The 24,980-nt window shown below is 40.1% G+C and overlaps 1 protein-coding gene across 1 annotated transcript; it reads right to left on the bottom strand.

Moving 5' to 3' along the window:
* Nucleotides 1-438: 438 nt before the first annotated feature.
* LOC111023128 (uncharacterized) lies at nucleotides 439-1,485 on the bottom strand. The gene has a single exon (XM_022300483.1). The coding sequence runs from the start codon at nucleotides 1,483-1,485 to the stop codon at nucleotides 439-441; it is 1,047 nt and encodes a 348-aa protein (XP_022156175.1).
* Between the last annotated feature and the right edge of the window lie 23,495 nt (nucleotides 1,486-24,980).

The raw sequence follows: 24,980 nt of genomic DNA on the forward strand, positions 1-24,980 counted from the left end.
CTTGGTCGGGTACATGCATTTTTATTTGGTTGTATCCCGAATACGCATCCATGAAGGTCAATAACTCGTGACCGGCTGTCGCATCCACGAGCTGGTCAATTCGGGGAAGTGGAAAGTTGTCTTTTGGACAAGCCTTATTTAAATTTGTGAAGTCGACGTACATTCTCCACTTCCCGTTTGCGTTTTTTACCATTACAACATTGGAGAGCCAAGCAGGGTAATAAACTTCTTTAATGAATTCAGCTTTGAGGAGTTTATTAACCTCCTCAGATATTACAGCGCTACAAGTAGCATCAATAGGTCGCGTTTCTGTTTGATAGGTTTACAATTTGGGTCAACATTCAACCTATGAGTTATTACGCTTGAATCTATTCCTGGCATGTTTTCATGAGACCATGCGAATACATCGGCATTTTTTTGCAGAAAATTAACTAACTCTTATCGTATTTGAGCTTTTAGCCCCGATCCGATGCTGACAACCTTTTCATCAGACCCTAGCTTAATTTGCTTGAGCTCTTGCTTCGACGTTCCCCATCCGAGTTCATTGTTGAGCTTATCGCCTGGTGTCACTTCGGATGAAGTAGTCCCAATGATGACGGCATAAGTCCGAGTACCTTTCAGTGCCGTCGCATAACATTCTCGTGAGGCCTTCTGTTCGCCTTTGATGATCTCTACGCCACAGGGAGTTGGATACTTCATCACCTGATGGTATGTGGAGGGAACAACCTGCAGTTCGTGTATATATGGTCGTCCTAATATTGCGTTATATGCTGACGCACCATCAACCATGACGAATTCTATAACCTTTCGAACTTTGTTGTCATTTTCCCCAATAGTGACTGGGAGGTCAGTACAACCCTCCGCTGCGATCATTTCTCCTGAGAAGCCGACTAGGGGTGTTGGACATCGTTTCAGTTGAGATTTCTCCCATCCTAGAGCAAGATATGTTGAGAGTGAGAGTATGTTGGTGGATGCCCTTCCATCGATGAGTACCGGCTGGACCTGCATATTATCAATTATAGGTGAGATCACCAAGGCGTCATTATGTGGTAAATGAACTCCCTCCAAGTCGTCTGCAGAAAAAGATATTGCCACCGTTGACCGAACATATGATGTATTGACTTCGTGGCTAGTTTCTCGAATGAGGGCTTTCCTCTTATTGCCTGACTGTCCTCCACTTGGACCACCAAAAATGGTGTTTATCACCACGGGCCTTTTTCTAGCCGCTTCTATTTTTTTGAGTGAGGGAGATTTGTCTTGATCGTCATGATTTGTTCGATCGAACTTTCTTTTCCCTTGAGAAGAACATGAATCTTTCTTCCCAACATACTTTTTCAGATGGCCATGCCTAATCAGGTTTTCGATCTGGTCTCTCAAGTCAAAGCACTTCGAAGTATCATGTCCATGGTCTCTATGAAACCTGTAATATTTGCTCTTATTTCGCTTATCCGGACTCGACTTTGTTTTACTTGGCTTCTCCAACATTGTATGCAAATCGCTATTCTCGATGTTGGCCAGGATCTCTGATAAGGGGACGTTGAGCGGGATGTAATGGTCGAACTCTCTTAAACGACGATCATGAACTCGTACTGTTTGTTCTGGCCGAGATCGGTTGTCGTGGGTAGGCCTCTTTGTCTCATAATCATGATTTGTATGACCTTTTTTCGGCTGCGAGCTTTGCCCTCAAACTTTTGCATGCCTAGATATTACGGTTTGGTGCTGGAGATGTTTTGCCCAGAGTACATCTTCAGCATGCATATATTAACGTGCTCGCTGGATCACTTCGGCATAAGTCCGAGCTGGTTGGATGGTGAAAGAATGTACCAGGTAGGGATTATTTATTGCCTATGTGAAAGTCATCCTAGTTGCATCATCCGAGCAGTATGGGACTTTAATTTGCTTTGCCATAAATCTCTCGACGAAGTCACGCAGCGACTCATCCTCCGTTTGATAAATGGTGAGGAGATGTGTGTCGGGCATTTTTCTGTCATGTTGCGCCAAAAATTGGCTTATGAAGATCTTCCTCAACTGTTTCCAGGACCCGACGGTTTTAGGCTTCAATTGCCTGTACCAGGACCTAGCTTGGCCTTTCAAAGTGACGGAGAACGCCTTGCATTTCATTTCGTCTCCTGCAGCATTTAACTCCATCAAGCCTTCGTACAAGTCGATGTGATCAATCGGGTCGGTTGATCCATCGTACGATTTCATGTCAGGTTTCTTCATCTTTGGTGGGAGTGGATATGCCATTAAGGGAGCCGTGAAAGGAGGATCTTCTCGTTCACCTAACTCCACCCAACTGGCATCATCCGCTTTACAACTTTGCTTTAAAGCCTCGAAGTCATTCTGAAGCTTACTAATTACTTCTTTCATAGAATCATGCACCTCCGGTACATCAACCGTGGCTTGATACGTCGATGTAGTGGCGGTCGTCGTAGCAAGCGATGGCCGGTAAATCGTATTCGAATTGACCCCAACCGTTGCGGGGGTAGATCCCCAATTCGGTGTAGCCGGAGTTTGTTGACCAACTTGTTGAGGTGCAATGCGCTCATTCAATGTCTGGCGGAGGTCAGGGGCTTCTGTCTAATTTTAATTTGTTGGTGTGGTTCTGATACTATAATTAGTTAGATCTTTTTCAGTTTCTAATTAGTTGGGTAGTTTACGAGATTTGGTTGTTAAAGGTATCATTTTAGTTTTGATTAGTTCACTTTGTATTACAGAATCATCAAGTTTAATGAAAAGTTATGAGTTTCTCGTGAGCATTTGAGTTTCTTATTTTTGTAATGGTATGAGAGCCACTGTCAAATGACTAAGCTCTCCAAATTATAATGTCCAGAAATTTTGTGTCAATTGATTCATCGAATATAGAGATTATGTCAATGGAAGAAAGTGATAATCAAGCTACTCAATCCATCAATTCAGGTAATAAGATCTCCGCTGTGAAACTTAATGACAATAATTTCCTTGTTTGGAAATTCCAGGTCCTTACGATCCTAGAAAGCCATAGATTAGAGACCTTTATCGATAAAGACACAGAGCCACGACCCAAAGTCATCATGGATAATCCTAAAAACTCTTCTTCTACAGTACTGGTAACCTTCGTTGTGGGCTATATTTTATAATCGTTATAGTGGAATTAATTGCTAGTTTCCATTTCTTTATGATAAATGTACGCTTATCAATGTTGTTTTGTAGAAATGAGGTATCAAGAAAAATCGAGACATCAAATTGATAAAAATGAGAAGAAAAACCATAACCCAAATGAGTCAAAGGAGCGCCACAACATAATCTCGAGTCAAAAGACCCGAAGAAATAGCGTCGAGACACTATCACTCTAAGAGGAAGCTCCGCTAGATGACCAAACAAAATAGCATTGAGACGCTACTCCTACGATTGCAAAGTGTCTTTAAGAACGCTTCGCGTCGTAGTATCAAGACGCCACATAAAGCATCTCAACGCTACGACGCTAGAGCTGCTTACGCCAACACTTTAGGGCACAACATTGAGACGTACCCCTAACATCTCAATGCTATCGAGATTTTTCTATAAATAGGGTCTATGCATATCAGAAATGGGGGAGATCCTATAGGGAATATTGCAGAGTATTTCGAGGAAGAAGCTGAGTTTTGAAGATCGATCACGGAGATTGAGTCGAAGACGACCAATCAACATGACAGATTCACTTTCTATCTCTTTTCTTTTATTTTCCAGTTTGATCATGAACATGAGTAGCTAAATTCGCTTGTCTTAGAGATTGATGAAATCGTTGACGTTTATGGATTGATTGTTTGATTTTCTTGGTTGAATGCATTTGTTTATTCTATTTATGTTTATCTTTGCTTCATACTTTTAATCTACTGGCCATAAATTAATTGATCTTAAACTTGCAATCTTACACTCGGGAGAGGTGGTTGAGAGTTGAGAACTCAGATTTATAACTAAATGAGTTTTAAGATCGAGAGATTTAGAATTCCTTTAGAGGTCGTTAAGAGACTTACTGATTATAGAAACTAGATAGAGATATTAGTTTCGTAATTTAGTAAGGACATTTGTCTTGCGCTTGAGAGAGGCAATTGAAAAAGTTCTTGGCCTATAAAATTGATAATCTATTCAATCTTGATTAATTAAATAATTGGTACATAGACTCAATCCATGGAATCTATTCTTTAGGATCGTTCTTCCCATTGAATTTACATTCTTTAGTAGTTTATATTGATTTCCCTTAATCACATTATAATATTCCAACTTATTTTCTAAATAAAACTGGGCAAAAGTATATGTGGTACCTGAGTGATCTAGAAACTCAATCCTAAAGACGATATCGGTATTGACTTACCTCTTTATTAAAACTTGGCCCATACACTTGCGGTAAGCAATTTTTGCTACAAGTACGAACTCCTAATATGATGTATTCCCGATTGAAGCAGCAAGGTAAACTAATTTATTCTTGGCTTTTGAGATCTATGAATGAAGATATTTTGGAGTAGATGTTGCACTGTACTTCTGCCATGGATGAACAGCTTACTCCAAAATTTTCACTTTAAGGAATCTTGTACAAGTTATGAAAATAAAATCAAAATTGCAAAATTTGCAAAATGGAGGTTCGTCATTGAAGGAGTATTTTTCAAAGATAAAGAAATGCATTAATGCCCTAACTACTGTTTCCATCTATGATTCCAGTGATCTCAGTCAAAACTGGGCCACAAACAGTCTAAGAAGTTATGCCTCTCTTATGCAAGAAAATAGAAATGAAACAAGACAATAAATACAGATGGACCACTAGCTACAACAAATTTGATGGTTCGCAACCAGACAACTAAGGAGAATTATAATTCGAAAGGTGCTAAATAATTTTCGAATCTGAATCAAGGTAATAACCAGAGAGGAAATGAATGAAATTGGAACAATAACTGTAATCGAGAAGGAGGCCGAAATTAGAATAATCGTAATCGAGTACATTGTCAACTATGTTGCAAATTTGGTCACACGGCACTCAAATGCTATTCTCCCTACAATCCACCTTGACAATAACCCACCACTTCTAGTTCGTCCTATCATACAAGTAATTCTTCCTATCCTCGTATGTAAGCAATGGTGGCTGCTCCAGATCTAAATCAAGATGGTAATTGGTATCCAAATTCTTGTGCAATGAATCACCTTACTCACAACTTCAACAATCTATTTGTTGGATATGAATATTGCAGAGGGAATCAGGTTCATGTAGGCAATGATGCATGTCTGCATATTTCTCATTTTGGTTACTCTTCCATTACTTCTTATAATCGTCTTTTTCGCCTCAACAATCTCATTCATGTACCTAATATTACCAAGAATTTGATTAGCGTAAGCCAATTTGCCAAAGATAATAGTGTATATTTTGAAATTCACCCTTTTGTTTACTATGTGAAGAGCACAATTAGTGGCAAGGTGCTGCTCCAAGAGACACTTCATGACGGATTGTACAAGCTTAACCTATCCAAGCATCAACCCCTTTCTTCAAATTCAAATGATTCTTCTTCACCACAAGAATGTGTTTCTTTGTCTACTTTATTTTTATCCCCTGTACCCAATACTTGTAGTTCATCCTCTTTAGATCTTTGACATCGACGTCCAGGGTATCCTACCCCATCTATTGTCAAACATATTGCTAAGTCTTGTCTGTCAAATTTGCCTAATAATAGTTATCTTAATTTCTGTCATGCGTGTGCAATTGGTAAAACTCATGCTCTCCCATTTATCCCCTCTTTGACCACTTATATAACCCCTTTGCAACTAATTGTGTCTGATTTCTGGGGTCCCTCTTATAAATTATCTCCTAACGCTTTCGTTATTACATTAGTTTTATTGATGTCTACTCCCGTTATACATGGATTTATTTTCTCAAATCTAAATCAGAATCATTTCAAGCCTTTCTCAATTTCAAGACCGTTGTTGAGAACATCTTAGGGACTTCTGCTTTTTATCTCAAAACTCATGGTATTGATCATAGACTTACCTATCCTTACATGTCCCAACAAAATGGTATTGTTGAAAAAAAAAACGTCTGTCACATTGTTGACCCGAGACTTACTCTTGTGTTTCAATCTTCCTGTTTATCTCATGAATAGGTAATTACCAACTAATATTCTTCATAATGTGAGTCCATTGGAGAACTCTTTGGTCAATCGCCCAACTATTCTTCCTTAAAGACTTTTGAATGTTAGTGTTATCCCGGTTTACGTCTTATAATTCCCATAAGCTTGACTTTTTGTTTTTGTCCTTGCACTTTTCTTGGCTATAGTAATATGCATAAAGGTTACAAGTGCTTGTAACTTGTTGATCGTTTACTCATTTCGAGCATGTTTTGTTTGATTAATCGTCCTTCCCTTTTGCCAAATCTCCTATAGCCTCTACTCCATCTTCTTATAATATTTCTCAAACCGTGCCTAGTGTTCCTTTAATATCTACCTCTTCTCATAATAGTTTTTCACCTCCTATTTCATCTTCTACTGCCCACTCTCCTCTGAATGCAGCTATTCCTTCCTCCACGCACTATTATCTTAGCCCTATATAGTTACTGCCCCTCCAATACCTTCGTCCACTACTCATTTGCTGGAACTTGTTAAGGATCCCACATTAAAAAGAAGATGGACCTTACATAGGTTTATGATAGACATGAGCTACTACTCTCATTGCTAATTGGTTTTGAGATGGAATCCCATGAATATTAATAGAACCTCCCACCCTATATCTATTGATTGTGTAATTGATGATTCCACTACTAAGACTATACCTTCTACCGTTAGTGATAGTTTAGTTTGAGGGGAAGAGAAGGAGGGAAAGGATGAGAGATAGAGGGGAACAAAAAAAAAAGGAAAAAAAAAATTGATAAAAAACGTATAAAATTATTTAATATTGTCATGTCATTTAAAATTTGCCAACTCATTTTTGCCACATCATTTTTTTGTTAGTAAACTAACGGTCAAATAACCTCAGGGACCATTTAGAACTATTTTCTAAAGGTCGACGGTCAAACTGCACTTATTTAAACTTATGGACGAAATAGGCGCTTATCCTCAAACTTAGAGACAGAAGTGTATTTTACCCCTAAATTAATTATATATCTTTTGTTTTCTAAAAAAAACTATATATATATATATTAAATAACCATGTACTACATTTTTTTTCTTCTTCTGCTTTTGGTCAACAAAGGTTGAAAAATAATTGTGGAAACCAAAATGTTGGGCCAATTGTTTTATGACTATATTATTTGTAAAAAATTAATGATAAAAAACTAAAACAATTTATATATACAAGCACAAGCAGAAGGAAGAAAAAAAGTTGTAGTGCAATCAGATAATAAAATACAATAGAATACAACTGTTGACGGTGAATTTTGGCAGAAGGCCACGTGGTGCCCAGACTCCGATCTTGGATCCATTGGACCCGAAACAAAAAAACTTGATGTCGGTGCGGTGTCCCGCCAAATACATTCTGACGATCAAGTTAGTAATCAGAATGAAAATAGGAATAAAACACTAGAGGTATTAGTGACAGATTTTTCACTTACTTAGTGAGAATGATCGTCCTTCCTTTGATAGCCTCAGTGGGCCAACCAAGAAGTGTTGGGTGTGTTGCCCTAAACTCGTAGTTTGTATTTATGTAGAAACAAATATATATTCAATAAAGTTTTATTCAATAAATTTGTTATTGAATTCATAGCATTGCATTGTCCAAAATCCAATAAACTAAACATCCAAAGTTATTATCATGTAACCGGGACAGTATATATACTGGGTATATATTTAATATACTAGGTATATATTTAATATATTCCTGATATACGAGGTATATATTTGATATACCCGTGATATACGAGTGAATAATGTCCCCTGAATAACCTAAAGGGTCTATAGTATATGGATAAGGCTGGGTACTTTATCCTAGCAACACTATGGATACGACCCAATTTGTAAATGTTACAGACGACTCGATCCAGGTCGTTCGTGTGGAGACGTGCGAATGAGGATATCCTATACAATGAGTTTGTATAAGACCGAACAACGAAATAGTCAATCTTTAGATGTAATGCCGTTGACTAATAGATTACTATTTCATAGGATGAGCAGACAACTCATTCTCAATCCTGAGTGAGTTATGGACTCTTGCCCGTGAGGGCTCGTCTTTTGATCTGTATGGGTGAGAGTGGCCTAAGTTGCCGTCTCAATACTCCTACCATTTTGGGGACGAGACCGAGTTGGGAGTTGGGAACATAACTTCACAAGATGAAATTCACTCCTCCCCGACTTTAGGGGAGTAGATGAGTTTTCTCTTAAATGCTGACTCTGGGACTTGAACAAGGGGCCCCACCCTCTCATTGGCCCGAGAAGGACTTCTGGTTATTGGTTGGACCATAACCGGGTTGTTCATTAGAGAAGCAGTGGTACTTAAGGACTAAGATGTAACTTAGGGGTAAAACGGTAATTTGACCCAACTTGAGTTACGAGCACTCGTGAAGGATTGACTTGTCATTTATGGTCGTATATCTGTGGACATGAAAATATTCTACAGTGAGAAGAGTGCAATTGTGGGTCTTTAGTGGAGTGACCGGTAGTTAACGAATGTTGATTAACTCGGTCAATGAGTTTGACCGATTAATCTTGTATCGTTGGAACTTATGATTTGTAGGTCCATTAGGTCCCCTTGCTAGCTCATAACGGGTAAAACGAGGATCAAGTTTTTGGAAGAATTTGAAATGTTCAAATTACTCAAGGGAATATATGTATTTTGATACATTATAATATATAGTTAATTCTAAATAAAAACTATATATTATGAGAGAAATTATTTGAATGAGATTCAAATAAAATTAATATGAATAATTTGTGGGAAGTTGTGACGGGGAAGTTACCCGACGTCACATTTGCTTAAACTGTACAGAATAGTTCTGTACAGTTCTTTTTCCTCTGCAAGAAAAACCCAACATACTCTCTCCATCTCAAGCTCTCTTAATTCCCCCTCTCGTTCCAAAGAAATGCTCCTACAAGCGTATTCTCGAGACCCAAGAGGATAGCTAGGAAGATTCAGTGGTGGTGTTCGGGTGGAAATTAACTTGAAGAAGAGTTCTTCAAAGGTAAAAACATTTTTCCCTTGTATTTTCATCTTTGAACGTTTGTTTTTGTTTTCTCAAAAAATCATGAACAATGATCCGCTTCCGCTCTGGGATTCACATCCCATCAGGAAGGACGATGGTTGGAAGTGGCAGGGGCGTCGCAAACTGTACGGTTGGACAGAAGGAGGCACGTTCCCTACAGTAACATGGTAATTTCGCCACCTGTGCCTTCTGGACATGTCGCCCAGGGCCGCGGGATGCACCTGTTGTGCCGACATCATGTGCTGTCAGCTGTGTCTGTGTACGGGGTAACCGTTTACAGTACTTCGTCCCCCTCCGAGCGGATACGCTTTCTGCTTAGCGACATCCTCTCTAAGAAAGTGGTTCTTAGTGGGCCTGCGATTGAGGAGGGACAAATGCGTGTCATGTTCGGATGCTACCCATAACAGTTAGCCCTCTTTTGGGGTCAGGTCACTTTGTCGATTAATGGGTTGGGTCCAAAAGCGTTTGGAGTCGAATAGGGCGCGTGGGCATTCCATTAGAATTTCTACGAATCGGTTGGTGGTGCCCACGAGTTATTGTGTCTGCTTTGATCAGTCGTCAGTGCATACGGCCATTTCGATTGAAGGACACATGTCCGCAGCTGTTTTGCGGGCGATGACGTCCCTAACACGTTTTCGAAGCGGCGGAGTTGGTGGTCTCGATTTCCTAGGCCGTTGGGATTTGAAACGACGCTCAGAGATCTTTTCTAAATCCATCTGCAGGCGAGGTGATCATTACCCCATTTTTGGGCCTTTGCTCCTTTGCTTCTGTTCGTCAACCACGTTCCGTTATTGACCACTGAGCATGTGACCTTTCAGATCTCTACACCACTTACCGCATCCTCGACTATGTCTTCATGTGCCTCCCGTTTGTGGACGAAATGATAGATACCCCTCCGCCTGGCTGGGTAAGTTTCTACCCACATATGTTCTGGAATGGGGTTAGAGTTTCTCTCTGCCTTTTTGCCCAGGTGTTCCTGGTTTTCGCTGTCGTGGCTCCGGCTCAACTGGCTCCCAATGCGTTGAGAGCTTTTATGGATTTGGCCATCATCTGGCCGAAATTGGAAGGGGGTAAAGAGATGAGTCTCCCACTATTGTCTACTATAACTCTGATGAAGCCCATCAGGGGCTTTCCCGGGTTCTATAGTTTGAATTCTCGTCGAGGGATGCTTTTCAACACTCTGACTTCGAACAAGAACTGGAAGAACCACTGGTTCCTTGTCGGAGGGTGGTGGTTGGTTGGCGATGGCCTGGTGGTCGGTCATGTGTTCAGTTGCTTTAGGGAGTACGGTATGTCTTTAACGATTTTCTTTCGCCTTCGGCCAGGACGACCTTTTAAGATTTTGATTTTCTTTGGCAGTATTTCTAGGTGGAGTCCCTCCTATCGCCTCTCGGATGGACAACGTCTTGAAGAAAATCCTCGCTATCCCTTGGACTTAAAGAGTCCTAATAACTCTCCAAATGAGAGTTATTCGAGTGTAGATTTAGGTGTTTTTATGCAAATAATTGTCGAAGTGTGTCGGTTTTAGCTCTTAAATAACATAGATAAGATTATAAAACGGAATCCGAGCTAAAAGTCCCTGGTCTTGAATGCTCTGGCTAAATATTGCACTAAATGCTCTTATTTCTGGCTTAAATGCACAGGTTTGGAAAATGAAGACGAAGCATGAAGAGAGTGCTAAGCCTAGAGAAGAGTGGATGAAGCATGTTCAAGGCAGAGCAGATGAAAGCTGGAACGAAGTAGAGCTAGAGCATGGAATCACTACGCAGTAATAGCCTAAACACGAGAATTTAACATGTCCGTACAAACTTCAACTGGGTGCCTTAAAAACAGAACCCGATATAAAAGGGATATTTAACCCTAGCAACCATACACAGATCCCAATAGAGACACGTTATTTAGAGCTGAAATGACAAGGAGGAGGAATCTCTCCATTTTCAGGGGTAAAAAACTGACGAAAGAGGGGATATTCGACTGCTGCATCGTGTTGTCATCTTCTTCCTTAGTTTTATGCTATTTCTTGAAAATGGGTTGTCTGATTCCTTCACACATTATATTTTCTTCTTTATCCATGAGCTAAACCCCATTTTGGGGGAGATTCATATATTTTAATTGATGAATAATCGAATCTCTAGCCACTTCATTTGTTTTTAAATAAAGATGTTTTTATTTCTTAAATCTTACTTGACATTGTTGGTTGTTTTGTCTTGTCTGCTAGCTTCTGTATGACCTGGGAGGGCTTACAGATTGCCGATTTGCTTTATTTGTGATTAGTATTTTTCTATAGTAATTTGCTGGGATCCCTTAATCATGCCTAGAACTTGTTTTTATTGCTTGGAAACTTAGAAACAGGAGTTGTGGGTATCAATGTTTAGGTGTCTCGGGAGGGAACCAAGTCGAGTTGGGCACTAACGAATGTAAGCTAGAGGGTAGGTTGAGAAGTGGGTGAAAGCATGTTAAATCCCCCCCACTTTTCCATATCTGTTAACTCCCGATTTTCGTATTCTGTGTTGTAACCTCTTCCTGTTATCAGCCTTGTGAAGTGTGTCTGCTACTGAGATCTTTTACTGCTTTGTTTGTTATATTTCAGTTAATTACGGCACAAACACTTACATTTCTTTGCTTTTACATTTTGGTATCTGCGAACATAGTTTAGAATATTATCCAAAGTCCCTATGGATTCAACCTCGTTTCTTGCTACAATCTGCAATTTTCTGTATACTTGCACGTGTTGTCAACACGGTTGTGTGGACAAAACAAGTCTCTACGCTTATTATAATGAACAAGAGGTTGACCGAGCGTCGTCTGATCGAGAATCCCAACAGCCCAACCAGAGGCAATGATGAACGTCTCATCCCTCGAGTGGTTCCTACAGGTAGGAACGCTAATCCTTCTCTTTTCGGTGTTAGGCTATCATTGCTTATCTATTTTTTCTTTTGTGCAGATCCTACGAAGCCACCTTCCGTCTCACCCACAAGACGGGAACTCATAATTCGACCCCTCCTTCAAATTGAGCAAGTTTCTCCGGATGGCCTAGGTAGTAGTGATAGTGTTTCTTTGACCAGTGCTACGGCTCTCGTTTCTCCGAGCCCATTTGCCAGGGTTAATGGGGGGAGCCCCTCAGTGGAGATACTTCCTCAACCCAAGGACCTAGCTCCCCTGCTCAAACGACGTCGTTTGGTGCGACTAAGCGATGCTCCATCGTCGTTTGATCCCCTTTGGAGGAGCCAGTTTTTCAGATTTCGAAGATCGTTGAACCTAGTTCGAACGATGCAACTTTTCAAGAGGCCTCTACCAACAAGTAGTTACCGCTGGCGGTGTGAGACGTTCTGGGTTTGAGTAGAAGAGTGACAGGTTCTGAGGATGCGGTGCCGGATGGAGACGAGGCTTTCGATTGTCGTACTTCTAAAGATCCTCGATCGGTGGTTCCTTCTCCTCATCGTGAGGAGGATGTCACGTGGGCCTATTCCAATGCTCCAGACGAGACCACCCCTCTAAACCCTTACCGGTTAATGGGTGATGTTCAAGTATATGTTTAGGAGATGGCTCATCGCTCATTCGACCACGAGTTCGTCGCTTCGCCTTTCCACGTCATGCGGGAATGCCGAGATAGGGCCTTTGTTGCAGTTCATGTGAGATATTCTTCTCTTCTTCTGGAAGCAACTAGTTTGGAGCTCGTTCGCCTAACAAAAACGGCCAAAAGAAAAAAAAATCTTTTATGATTATTCTTGTTCTCCACTTAACGCTCTATCTGGGTTACTTCTTCCAGTTAGCCGATCGTTTTCATGCCCTATCCTTGGCCCTATGGGATGAGCTGGTTGCTAGGGTATTCAGGAGTAGGAACATCAAGCGAAGGTGCAGCGCTTACAAACTTTACTGAGTGCAGCCGACCGATCCACTCTTACTCACATCGAGGTCGAGCAAATTCAGGCAAAGAAATGCATTGCCCGAGAGGATGCCTCGTGGACAAAAGAGAGAGCTGCTCGAAAGTTTGTTGAGTTAGACCACATCTAGCACCGAGCGGTTTCTTCTGAGGCACGCATCGGTGAGCTGGATGAGGATGTCCGGTCTCGCATGGCCCAAGTGATTGAGACAGAGTTTCACGCTCAGAAGGCTGAAGCGGCACGTAAGAAGGCCGAGGAAGACCTCGAGATGGCACAGACAGATGTGACCTCTCGGGATAGTCGAATTATGGACTTGGAGGAGCGCCTGAAGGAAAATGAGGATAAATTGCTTAAAGCCGAAGAGAGGTAAGCATTGGCAGCGACCAATCTGTCCTTGAGTAATGAGGTTGAGGAGACTACTCTATATTCCTTGCACTAAGAGTCCGCCAAGGTCGCTAGTCTCAAAGTGGCTCTAGCTGAGGCTAAGGCCATCTTAGACGACCTGGACTTTTTAAAGTCCCACTTTCATGGGTCGGACGACTTTCATGCTTTCGAGCAGAAGCGTCAGCATACAGGGCTCGACTTTGTGTGGGTTCGCCTGAAAGATCGATAACCTAAAGAATGGGAACGTGTTCTTTATGCCTTCGAGCGCTTCTGGCTGATGCCCGGTAGCCGTGAGTTTGAGAAGCATATCCAATAGCTTCTTTATCAGGGATATAGTTACCCTAATACTTTAGACGTAACGACTGTTCAATTTGCAGCTCCTCATCCTGCTTCACCCTTTTAGGACCTCTCATTTTCCTTGTGCTACTTCTGTTTTCCTTTTGTGCATGGTGCCTTGTGTTTCATGCCCTCATTTGTTGCTTGTATCCACACTTGTACTTAATGAAAGACGAGATATTTTTTATTTGATATTACTGTTATTTTTCACTGTCTTCAGCAGTTCCCTCCCCCCAATGATTTTCCCACCATCTTTGGAAGGAAAGTTACTGTTTTCGCTTGTAGGCTTACTTCGGATATCCGTTAAATGTTTACGAATGCGTCCGAGTGGAAGCCCTAATCGGCTGCCGCACTCGAGAGAATGCCTTGGACTATCTATTATTCAGAGGCTTACTCGCGGCCGAGTGGTGCCATATGGGCTATCCGGACTCGGGGGCAAACTTGGGACTTAGAGTGCTTCTGAAAAGGCAGCATGTGTCCGAGTAGGAGCCCTATTTTGCTACTCCACACAGGGAATGCCTTGGAACATCAGTTATCCAGAGGATTGCTCGCGGCCGAGTGGTGCCACGTGGATTCAAACTTGAGATCAGCCTTGGAACTCAAAATGTTCCTGAAAAGGCAAGAATGCGTCCGAGTGGGAGTCCTAGTCAACTACCGTACTTGGGGAATGCCTAGGCATATCAGTTATCCAGAGGATTGATCGCGACCGAGTGGTGCCATGTGGGCTATTCAAACTCGGGGTTAGCCTTGGAACTTAAAGTGTTCCTGAAAAGGCAGGAATGCGTTCAAGTGGGAGCCCTAGTCTGATGCCCCACTCGGGGAATGTCCTGGAACATCAATTATCCAGAGGATTGTTCACAGCCGAGTGGTGTCATGTGGGCTATCCGAACTCCGGGGTAGCCTTGAAACTTAGAATGTTCCTGAAAAGGCAGAAATGCATCCGAGTGGGTGCTCTAGTCGTCTGCCCCACTCGGGAAATGCCTTGGAATATCAGTTATCCAGAGGATTGCTCGCGGTCGAGTGGCGCCACGTGGGCTATCCGAAGTCGGGGGCAACCTTGGAACTTAGATTCTTCCTAAAAATGTAGGAACGCGTCAGAGTGGGAGCCCTAATTGACTTTCCCACTCGGGAAATGCCTTGGAACATCAATTATCCAGAAGATTGCTCGCGGTCGAGTGGTGTCACATGGGCTATTCGAACTTGAGGGTAGCCTTAGAAAATAGAGTATTCCTGAAAAGGCAAGAATGCGTCCGAGTAGGAGCCGTCTCGGCTGTCCCACTCGAGGAATGCTTTGGAAAATCAGTTATCCAGAGGAGTGCTCGCGGCCGAATGGTGCCACGTCAGCTATCCGAACTCGAGGGCAGCCTTAGAACTTAGAGTGTTCCTAAAAAGGCAGGAATGCGTCCGATGGGGAGCCTTAGTTGGCTGCCTCACTCGGGGAATAACTTGGAACATTAGTTAGCGAGAGGATTGCTCGCGGCCAAATGGTGCCACGTGGGCTATTAGAACTCGGGGGCAGCCTTGGAACTTAGAGTGTTCCTGAAAAGGCAGAAATGTGTCCGAGCGGGAGCCCTAGTCGATTGACCCACTCGGAGAATGCCTTGGAACATTAGTTATCCAGAGGATTGCTCGTGATCGAGTTGTGCCACGTGGGCTATTAGAACTTGGGGGCAACCTTGGAACTTAGAGTGTTCCTGAAAAGGTAGGAATGCGTCCGAGCGGGAGGCCTAGTCGGCTGCCCCACTCAGGGAATGCCTTGGAACATCAGTTCTCTAGAGGATTGCAAGCAACCGAGTGGTGCCATATGGGATATCCGAACTCGAGGGCAGCCTTGGAACTTAGAGTGTTCCTTAAAAGGTAAGAATGCGTCCGAATGGGAGTCCTAGTCGACTGCCCCACTCGGGGAATGCCTTGGAACATGAGTTATCCAGAGGATTGCTTGCGGCCGACTGGTACGTGGGATATCCGAACTCGGGGGCAGCCTTGGAACTTAGAGTATTTTTCAAAAGGCAGGAATGCATCCGAGTGGGAGTCCTAGTGATGAGATGTGAATCCCGGAGCGGAAGTGGATCTTTGTTCATCAATTTTGAGAAACAAAATCAAATGTGTGCAAAAAAATAAAACACAGGGGAAACTTGTTTCTTTACCTTTCAAGAACTCTTCTTCAATGAATCCTGCGAACACCACCAAACGATCTTCTGTGCTATCCTCTGGGTACCGAGATCGTATTTGTGGGAGCAATTGGTTTGGAACTTAAGGGAGAATTGAGAGAGAGCTTTTTCGTACCAAGAGAAATGTTGGGAGTTGCTTTTGTTATCCACGCCTTTGTTTTGCAAAACTGCAAAACCCAATAACAAAACCACCCTATGTCACTTCACTGTCCACTCCCCTACAATTTTGCAGGAAATTAAATATTAATTTATATATTAATATTATTAATTAATAATAATAATTAATATATATAATGATTAATATATATATATATAATTAATAAATAATAAATAATTATTAATCTAATTAATAAGTAATTAATATATATACACATATATAAATCAAATAAATAATTAACACTTAATTAAATTAACACTTAATTATTTATTACAAAAGATAGAATGATATTCTATAGCATTTCTCTCGTATAACCTATAGTCGTAATATACATTTTATGCACCTTATTTTTTAACCTATAGTTTTAATATGAATCATATTTATATTAATTTTATTTGAATCTCATTCAAATAATTTCTCTCATAATATATAGTTTCAATTTAGAATTAACTATATGTTATAATGTATCAATATACATATATTCCCTTAAGCAATTTGAACAATTCAAATTCTTCCAAAAATTTGATCCTCGTTTTACTTGTTATGAGCTAGCAAGGGGACCAATGGACCTACAGATCAGATCTCCAACGATACGAGATTAATCGGTCAAACTCATTGACCGAGTTAATCAACATTCGTTAACTATGGGTCACTCCACTAAAGACCCGCAGTTGCACTCTTCTCATCCATGGATATATGACCACTAATGACAAATCAATCCTTCACGAGTGTTTGTAACTCAAGCTGGGTCAAATTACCGTTTTACCCCTAAGTTACATCTTGCTCCTTAAGTACCACTGCTCCTCTAATGAACAACCCGGTTGTGGTCCGATCAATAACCGGAAGTCCCTCTCGGGCCAATGAGAGGGTGGGGCCCATTGTTCAAGTCCCGGAGTCGGCATTTAAGAGAACACTCATCGACTCCCCTAAGGTCGGGGAGGAGTGATTTCCATCTTGTGAAGTTAGTTCCAAGCTCCTCACTCGGTCTCGTCCCCAAAATGGTAGGAATGTTGAGTCGGCGACTCGGTCCACTCTCACCCATACAGATCAAAGGACGAGCCCTCACGGGCAGGAGTCCATAACTCACTCAAGATTGAGAATGAGTTGCTTGGTCATCCTAAGAAATAGCAATATGTTAGTTAACGGTGTTACATCTAAAGATTGTCTATTTCATGGTCCGGTCTTATACAAACTCATTGTATAGGATACCCTCACTCGCGTGTCTCCACACGAACAACCTGGATCGAGTCGTCTGTAACATTTACTGAGTGGGTCGCATCAATAGTGTTGCTAGAATAAGGTACCCAGCCTTATTCATATACTATAGACCCTTTAGGTTATTCACGGGACATTATCCACTTGTATATCAGGGGTATATCAAATATATACCTAATAGATATACTGTCCCGGTTACATGATAATAACCTTGGATGTTTAGTTTATTGGATTTTGGACAATGCAATGCTATGAATTCAACAACAAATTTATTGAATAAAACTTTATTGAATATACATTTGTTTTTACATAAATACAAACTACGAGTTTAGGGCAATACACTCAACACCTAGTTGGTTGTCCCACTCGGGGAATGCCTTGGAACATTAGTTATCTAAAGGATTGCTCATGGCCGAGTGTCGCCACTTGAGCTATCTAAATTCGGGGGCAGCCTTGGAACTTAGAGTGTTCCTGAAAAGGTAGGAATGCATCCTTGTGGGAGCCTTAGTCGGGTGCCCGACTCGGGGAATTCCTTGGAATATTAGTTATCTAAAGGATTGCTCATGACCGAGTGGTGCCACGTGCGCTATTCGAACTCGAGGGCAGCCTTGGAACTTAAAGTGTTCCTGAAAAGGCAGGAATGCGTTTGACTGGGAGCCCTAGTTGGTCACCGCACTTGGGGAATGCCATGGAACATCAGTTATCAAGAGGATTACTCGTGGCCGAATGGTGCCACGTGGACTATCCGAACTCGGCGACAAGCTTATATTTTAGGGGTGTTCTGTCAGGCCTGCGGTTGCACGGTGCTCCACTTTGATTTCGTATGTACCAGCGTACTTATTACCATATCTGGGGGCACGAGGGATTGTCTTTGGGCTCGTTCCCACAACTGTCACCGCCTTAAAATTTATTTTGTCATTATGCCGCGTGCGCTTAGAGGCGTCTCTGGTGGGGCCACCTAGCGCGTCGCTTCACTTATTTCAGAGTATGAAGTGATGTGCCTCTTGTCAAAGTGACACGTAGTCGTATGATCGGACAGTTAGGGATAGTTTCCTTCCCTTATAAATTGGAGGAGCGCCCTTACTTCGGTTGTCATCACCATTTCTCCTTTCCTTCTTGGCAAGTTCGCTTTTGAACAAATGAAGATGCCAAGATCTTCCAACAGCAATCGAATTCGGGTGGACAGTCCCTCGAAGGATGGCCCTACTTTTCTAGAGTGGCATCCCCTCGACGGAAATGAGGACTACCTTCTTTCCACTGAGGATGGTACTTCGGAGGAGAAGGATGATTATCTTCTCTCCAATGGCGTGTATCCCTCAGCAAAAAAGGAAAACGCGGAAGAGGATGGGGTGGAGGATGGGTCTGGTGCGGCTGAGAAGGGCGAACCCGATCATTTCCACTTCCCAAGCTCGTCTTGGGTGTTCAATTGAAGAACTTAACTTTTTCCACACCTTAAAGTCCAATCGGTACAAAGTTCTTCTCACGGGAGCAAGAACGAACCCGATCATTTCCACGGTTCAGGATCAAACCATTACCAATGCTGTTTTTCGGGCTAAAGAGCAACCTCTATAAAGAATATGAAATTTGAAGAACGAACTTACAAACTCTCTCAAATAGTAGATATACAAATTTTTACTCACAAATTTGTAAGAAAAATTCTTACAAATAAAACCCTCAAATGACTAAGAAAAAAAATTAGATAGCTCAGATTTCTCCCAAAATAAATCTCTCACAACAAATTTAAAGAAACATTGAAGCTTTTGGAGAGATGAACAATGGATGAAATTGGAGAGAAAATTGAGAGAGAATGGGTTGTAAAATTTTGAAAGAATGAGGGGTTTAAATAGAGGAGGAAAAAGTTGGAAAGAAATTTGAAATCCAAATTAAATTTGGATCATTGAATTTGAAATGATTAAAAATCAAAGGTCGTTATTTAATTGAATAAAATAATAATAATAATAACAACAAAAACCCTCTCCAACGGCTCCTTCAGATTTTTTTTTCCAAATCTGCCACCGCTGACACGTCCTTTTCCTCTTCTTTTTTTTTTCGTTTGTTTATTTTTAACCGACCATCAGCAGTTGCATTAAATGATTTTTTTTCATCATCTTCCAGCTAAATTACCATTGGTAACTTTTATATATATTTGTTTTTTTTCTCTTTTCTTTTTCTTTTCCTTTCATTTCAATTTTTCTCTTTCCTTTTTTTTAACACCAAGCCACATGTCAGCATTTCACTGGACCACAGCCGCCACATCATCCACCACAAGTATTTTTCTTTGAACTTCTTTCGACCATAATTTCTCTGACTCCCCCCGTATTGTGGTATGAGGCTCCCCTTCAGTGATTCCGCCTTCGGTCACGTTCCTATTTGGGAGAGGAAAGGCATCTCGGGTTCGGTCTCCTAGGATGATTTCGATCAATTGCCCCACCTGGGAGGTCATCTGGGCATGAGCCGCTCTCATCTCGTTGCGGAACCCGGAACTCCTCTGGTGGGGATGCCCCACCATTCTTTTGCCCAAATGTCCCACTCGGGTAGAGCAAGTTGACAGCGTCCCGAGTCCTTCTTGCCTTTTGAGGGGCCGGGGGAGTCGGGCTAGGTTTGTCAATAGCTTTGTCGCGTCGACGGGGTTCTCGTAGGATGACTCTTTGTCAGAGGTCATCTCGACAGTGTCTTAGTGCGGGGAACTAGTTTTTGTTTTAGGCTTGAAAACGTTGTTTCCCACCGACAGCGCCAACTGTTGATGACAAATTTTGGCAGAAGGCCATGTGGTGCCCAGACAAGCAGTCCGGTCTTGGATCCATTGGACCTGAAACCAAAGAACTCGATGTCATTGCGGTGTCCCGCCTAATACACTTCGACGATCAAGTTAGTAATCATAATGGAAATAAGAATAAGACACCAAAGGTATTAATGACAGGTTTTTCACTTACTTGGTGAGGATGATCGTCCTTCCTTTTATAGCTTCGGCTGGTCGACCAGGAAGTACGATGGTTGGAAGTGGCAGAGACGTCGCACACTGTACGGTTGGACAGAAGGAGGCGTGTTCCCGACAGTAGCAGGGTAATTCTGCTACCTCTGTCTTCTGGACATGTCGCCCAGGGCAGAGGGATCCGCATGTCGTACCGACAGCATGCGCTACCAGCTGTGGCCTTGTACGGGGGTAACCATTTACAGTCCTTCGTCCCCCTCCGAGCGGATATGCTTTCTGCTCGATGACATCCCCTCTGAGAAGGTGGTTCTCAGTGGGCTCGCGCTTGAGGAGGGACGAACGCTGACTGGCATTATGCTGAACGCATGCACTAAGCGAGGTAACAATTCTATAGATGCAAGCGCACACCTGTCAGAGTAATATAAAATGGATGGAGTATCCTAGTATCGATCCTCAAGGACTTCTAAATAATTTCCAAACTCTAAAGTTTTAATGAATAGTGAACGTTGAAATGAGTGATTCTGGTAAAATGGGAAGTGGTCACAAATAATGGTTTTGGATTTGGGATTTGGTCTTATAATGGTAAAACCTAGCCCGAATTACTTCAAGTTAGCCAACAAAGAATCAAGGATACGCTAAGGACGACATGCATTTTACTTTAGGAACCAACGACTACGCTTTTCACTTGACTTATGTCTAAGCAAGTTCAAAGTCCTAAGATGGAAATAGTCGCAACCTCGGGTTAAGGTCCTATGTCTAGGCTACTTAACTGGAACTCTTATGTCTAAGGCGCTCCTCTCCTCGGTTTAACTACTCAACAATGCAAATAAGCAACCTTTTCAGTATTGACTTGTTAAGACTTACAGTGGCCTTCTCTAAATCCTAACTTTTTGGGAAAACATGTTGAGCAATGAGTGGAAAGCAAAAACACTACTTCTTAGCAACCCTTTTTAGAAATAAAAGGCTAACTATCCATAACCGGGCTAGAGACGGAAATTTAGAAAGACATATTGAAGAAAATACAGCAAGTAAAATGGTTGAAATTGAAATGCATGTGTGAAAAACAAAAGTTAACTAACGGAGAGTTTTGCTCGGGATTGAGAGCTTCGCCCTTCTCTTTCAAGCAAGGGGGAGTGTCACGTGCTCTTTCCTCCAAAAACACAATTCTCTTAACTAAAAATAAAGTAAAGGCAAAGTAAAGATAAGCTAAGTGCTGGATTTTTATAAATTTGAATAGGTAGAAAATAACTAAGTAACAACGGAAACAAAACAAAGCTCAATAAAGGAATGTAAAGTGCTCGGGATTTAAAAACTAAAAGCAACTAATGAAAGCAACTCAAAAGTACTTAGAAAGCAACAAAGAAACACTAAGAATGATCAAGAGAAGGAAGCAAGGCTTGATGAATTTGGTGGAGAAGCTGCTGGAATTTATAGCTGTGCAGAATTTGTTAGGTAGGTCCTAAAACGCTGGTGGATCACCCATTTCCAACTCCTTTGACTGACTGCATCGTGCTCAAACTGATAGTGGAACACTTCTTCTACACGTATGCATCGGTTTGAACCACCAAAACGCATTAGAAGACGCGTTTCATTAAGGGCAAAGTTGGAAGAAAATCAGGAATTCTGCAGCCTCCCAGGCGCTTGGCGCCTCCCATGTAGTTTTTTCCGTCTTTTTGCTTCTTTTGATTAATTTGCACTCCCAAATGGTCCTAAAATGTCATAAATACAATATAAGTCAACCACAAACCATCATATATGAATTTTGCATGAATTGGAACTCAAACGACCGTGAAAAAGTCCGAAACAAAGTTAAAACATAGTAAAAACAGCATCTAAAACCTTTTTTTTACGCACGTAAACAAGCGTAATCAAACGCGTGTCTTGTTCGGACGCTATTTATGACAATAAGTAACGAGCAGTTTTCTATTTTGTTGTCGCATATTTTAGTTTTAATCGTAACTCCAGCTATCGTAAAAGTAATATAGCATGTCAAATTGCAATCCTACCACTCAACCATACCGTGTCTCTATCTTAATTTATCATTGCCATTTTTAGTGTAACAATACAAGGTTAGACCTCATTGTGGGAGATATTGATGCTATATATACGAATTCACTTTTCCTCTTAATCATAAGCACATGTGTGCATAATTTGCTCTTGCATTTTTGAGCCATCTCTTTGGGAAATAATGAAGCGGTTGTTGCTATCTGGTTTATTCTCTCCACTGCATATATTTTTTCCCTCCAACTTTCTTTTTCTCCGAAAATTACATTAATTTAGATCCTTACCAATTATTATGTTTGATATAATCAATCTTCTCTCTCGCTGGATTTGGTATGGAACAATTAATTAAATTAATACACTTTTTACCAGTAATTAATTTTATCTCAAATTAAATGATAAATTACTAATTAATTCTAAATGCAATTATTGACACTAATATAAAATTTAACTCCACCAAATAAAAAAGAAGAATAAATTCAAAAACCAACCTGAGCATAGGTTAGTGGTAATTGACATATATCCAATAGGTCATGAGTTAGAGTTCCACCTACTTGTTGTACTCATGGTTCTAAATATCCGTCGACACGTCGACATTTCCATCGATATATCCATGTTTCCATGGCTTCGACATCGATATGAGAGATAAAACTACATTTCCATCATAGTACAAGAAAATCAACAAAATATAAAAAATATCAACAAAATGTCACTAATATATACATAATATTAATATTAATTATTTTTAACTAATTTAGAAATAGGAAAATATTTATTTATTAATTTAAATATTTTTTTACGATTTTTAAATTTTTCTAACTTTTAGAGAAATATCCATCGACATCCACATTTAAAACTTTGGTTGTACTAAAAAAGAATAAATTCAAAAAGTAGCAATTAATACTCACACTAAATTCAAGCAATTAGTTTCATGCAATTAATGATAATAAAAAATTAATTGTAAAACTTAAATAAGAGAGAAAATTGACACTCAACCTACTCTACCTTCAAAACCCTTCTTGGGTATTCAACTAAAAATCTCAACTCTTTCAACGACTTAGATTCTAATCGCTATAAACTTTTCTTTTTTTTTTTTCAAAAGCAAGAGGAAATTTGATCCTTTTCATGGTTCAAGATTAAACGAAGCAACCTTTAGAGATTTGGAATTTAAGAATACAATTAAATTACAAACTTTCTCAAAACGTTGGGATGAACAAAATTTAACCACATAAGATTTATAATAAAAATTCTTAAACATTAAAGCTTTTGAATGGCTAAGATAAGATAAGTTAAGATAAGTAAAAATTAGGGAGTAACAACCTATATAACCATTTAAAATAAGGCATTTCAAAAAATTTTGAAACATTGCCCACATAAGAAGAATAAAATATTTGCTAATTTTTTAGGTATGAAATTAGTCTTCCATAATTTTTAAATGAATATATTATTTATCGTTTTTTATAGGAGAATCATACCTATATTCTTTTTCTAATGAATCGTTCAAATATTTTGAGAATCTTACCTATATTTTTTTAATTCAATTATTTTTCCAAGATAATTTTACTAACAAACCTAAAATGAAAAAATATTAATTAAATTAAAATCTAAAACAAAATTAAACGAAAAAATCATTTTAGAAATAGAAATACCAAAATTTAAACAAGAAAATAATTTTAGAAATGAAAAATACCAATACCGAGGATAGAAACAAATACAGTAACAAATATGATGAACAAATACGAACAAATACAATAACAAGCATGATGAACAAATACGGTGAACAAATGAACAAATATGGTGAAAAAATGAACATAAATAAAATGAATAGATGAACAAATACCTGATAATTAAAATGAACGTATATTGAGAAAAATAATGTGAACACATAATGTTTATTTTTGTGACACAATTAATACGAAAAAAAATTCTACCTCCAAAAGGTATTGTCCATAGAAATTCATATATATTGTTAACATCTCTCTTGTTTACCCTTCACCACTCATCATCCCACTTATAGCTTTGTCACCCGCCTTGCTCCACCATTGTATCCCTTGCTCCTTTGTTCAATTCTATCCACTTCCCGCCCCACCTACAACTATGTCACCTGCCTTATTGCTCCATCATTTTCTCCCTTGTTCAATTCCGTCTACTTCCCACCTTGTTGTCACCTTCGATCAATTCTCGTCCATTATTCCTGTTGTCTCCTTCGCAATACCCCTTGATCGTCTCACTTTGTGTGATGTCCTCTTTGAGTTATGTTGTGTTATATTCAAATATATATTTAAAAAGTGAGATAGATGGATCAAAAATCTAGGGGAGAGAATGTAGGAAAAGAAAAATAATATAACACCAAACAAATTTGAGAATCTAAAAGAAATAGTATTGTTTTGATTTTGAAAATAATAACTAAATAGAAAGGGTAAAATAGTCAAAATCAAACCTGTAAATTGTTGGAAAAATCGAAATGACATTGTTTATAAACAAAAACCATCTTGCTATTTTTCAAAACCATGTGACAAATTGGGACACCTACCGTAAATTTTCAAAAATTAGAGACACATAATATCTCAAAAGAAAAGGGGCACTTGCAATAACGCAAAAAAAAAAAAAAAAAAAAAAAAAAAAAAAAAGAAGAGTAAAATAGCATATTTAGCATTCACATTTACGAAAAAAAGTTGTTCCTATCTTAGACTCCAGAGAAACTAAGATAAGAACAATGAGGTACAAGAATTGTACCTCATTATAATCATCAACATTTTTATGGATACTG

The sequence above is a fragment of the Momordica charantia genome, assembly GCF_013281855.1.
Source record: "Momordica charantia cultivar OHB3-1 chromosome 3 unlocalized genomic scaffold, Mcharantia_2.0 BLBB01000003.1, whole genome shotgun sequence".
Lineage (NCBI taxonomy): Eukaryota > Viridiplantae > Streptophyta > Magnoliopsida > Cucurbitales > Cucurbitaceae > Momordica > Momordica charantia.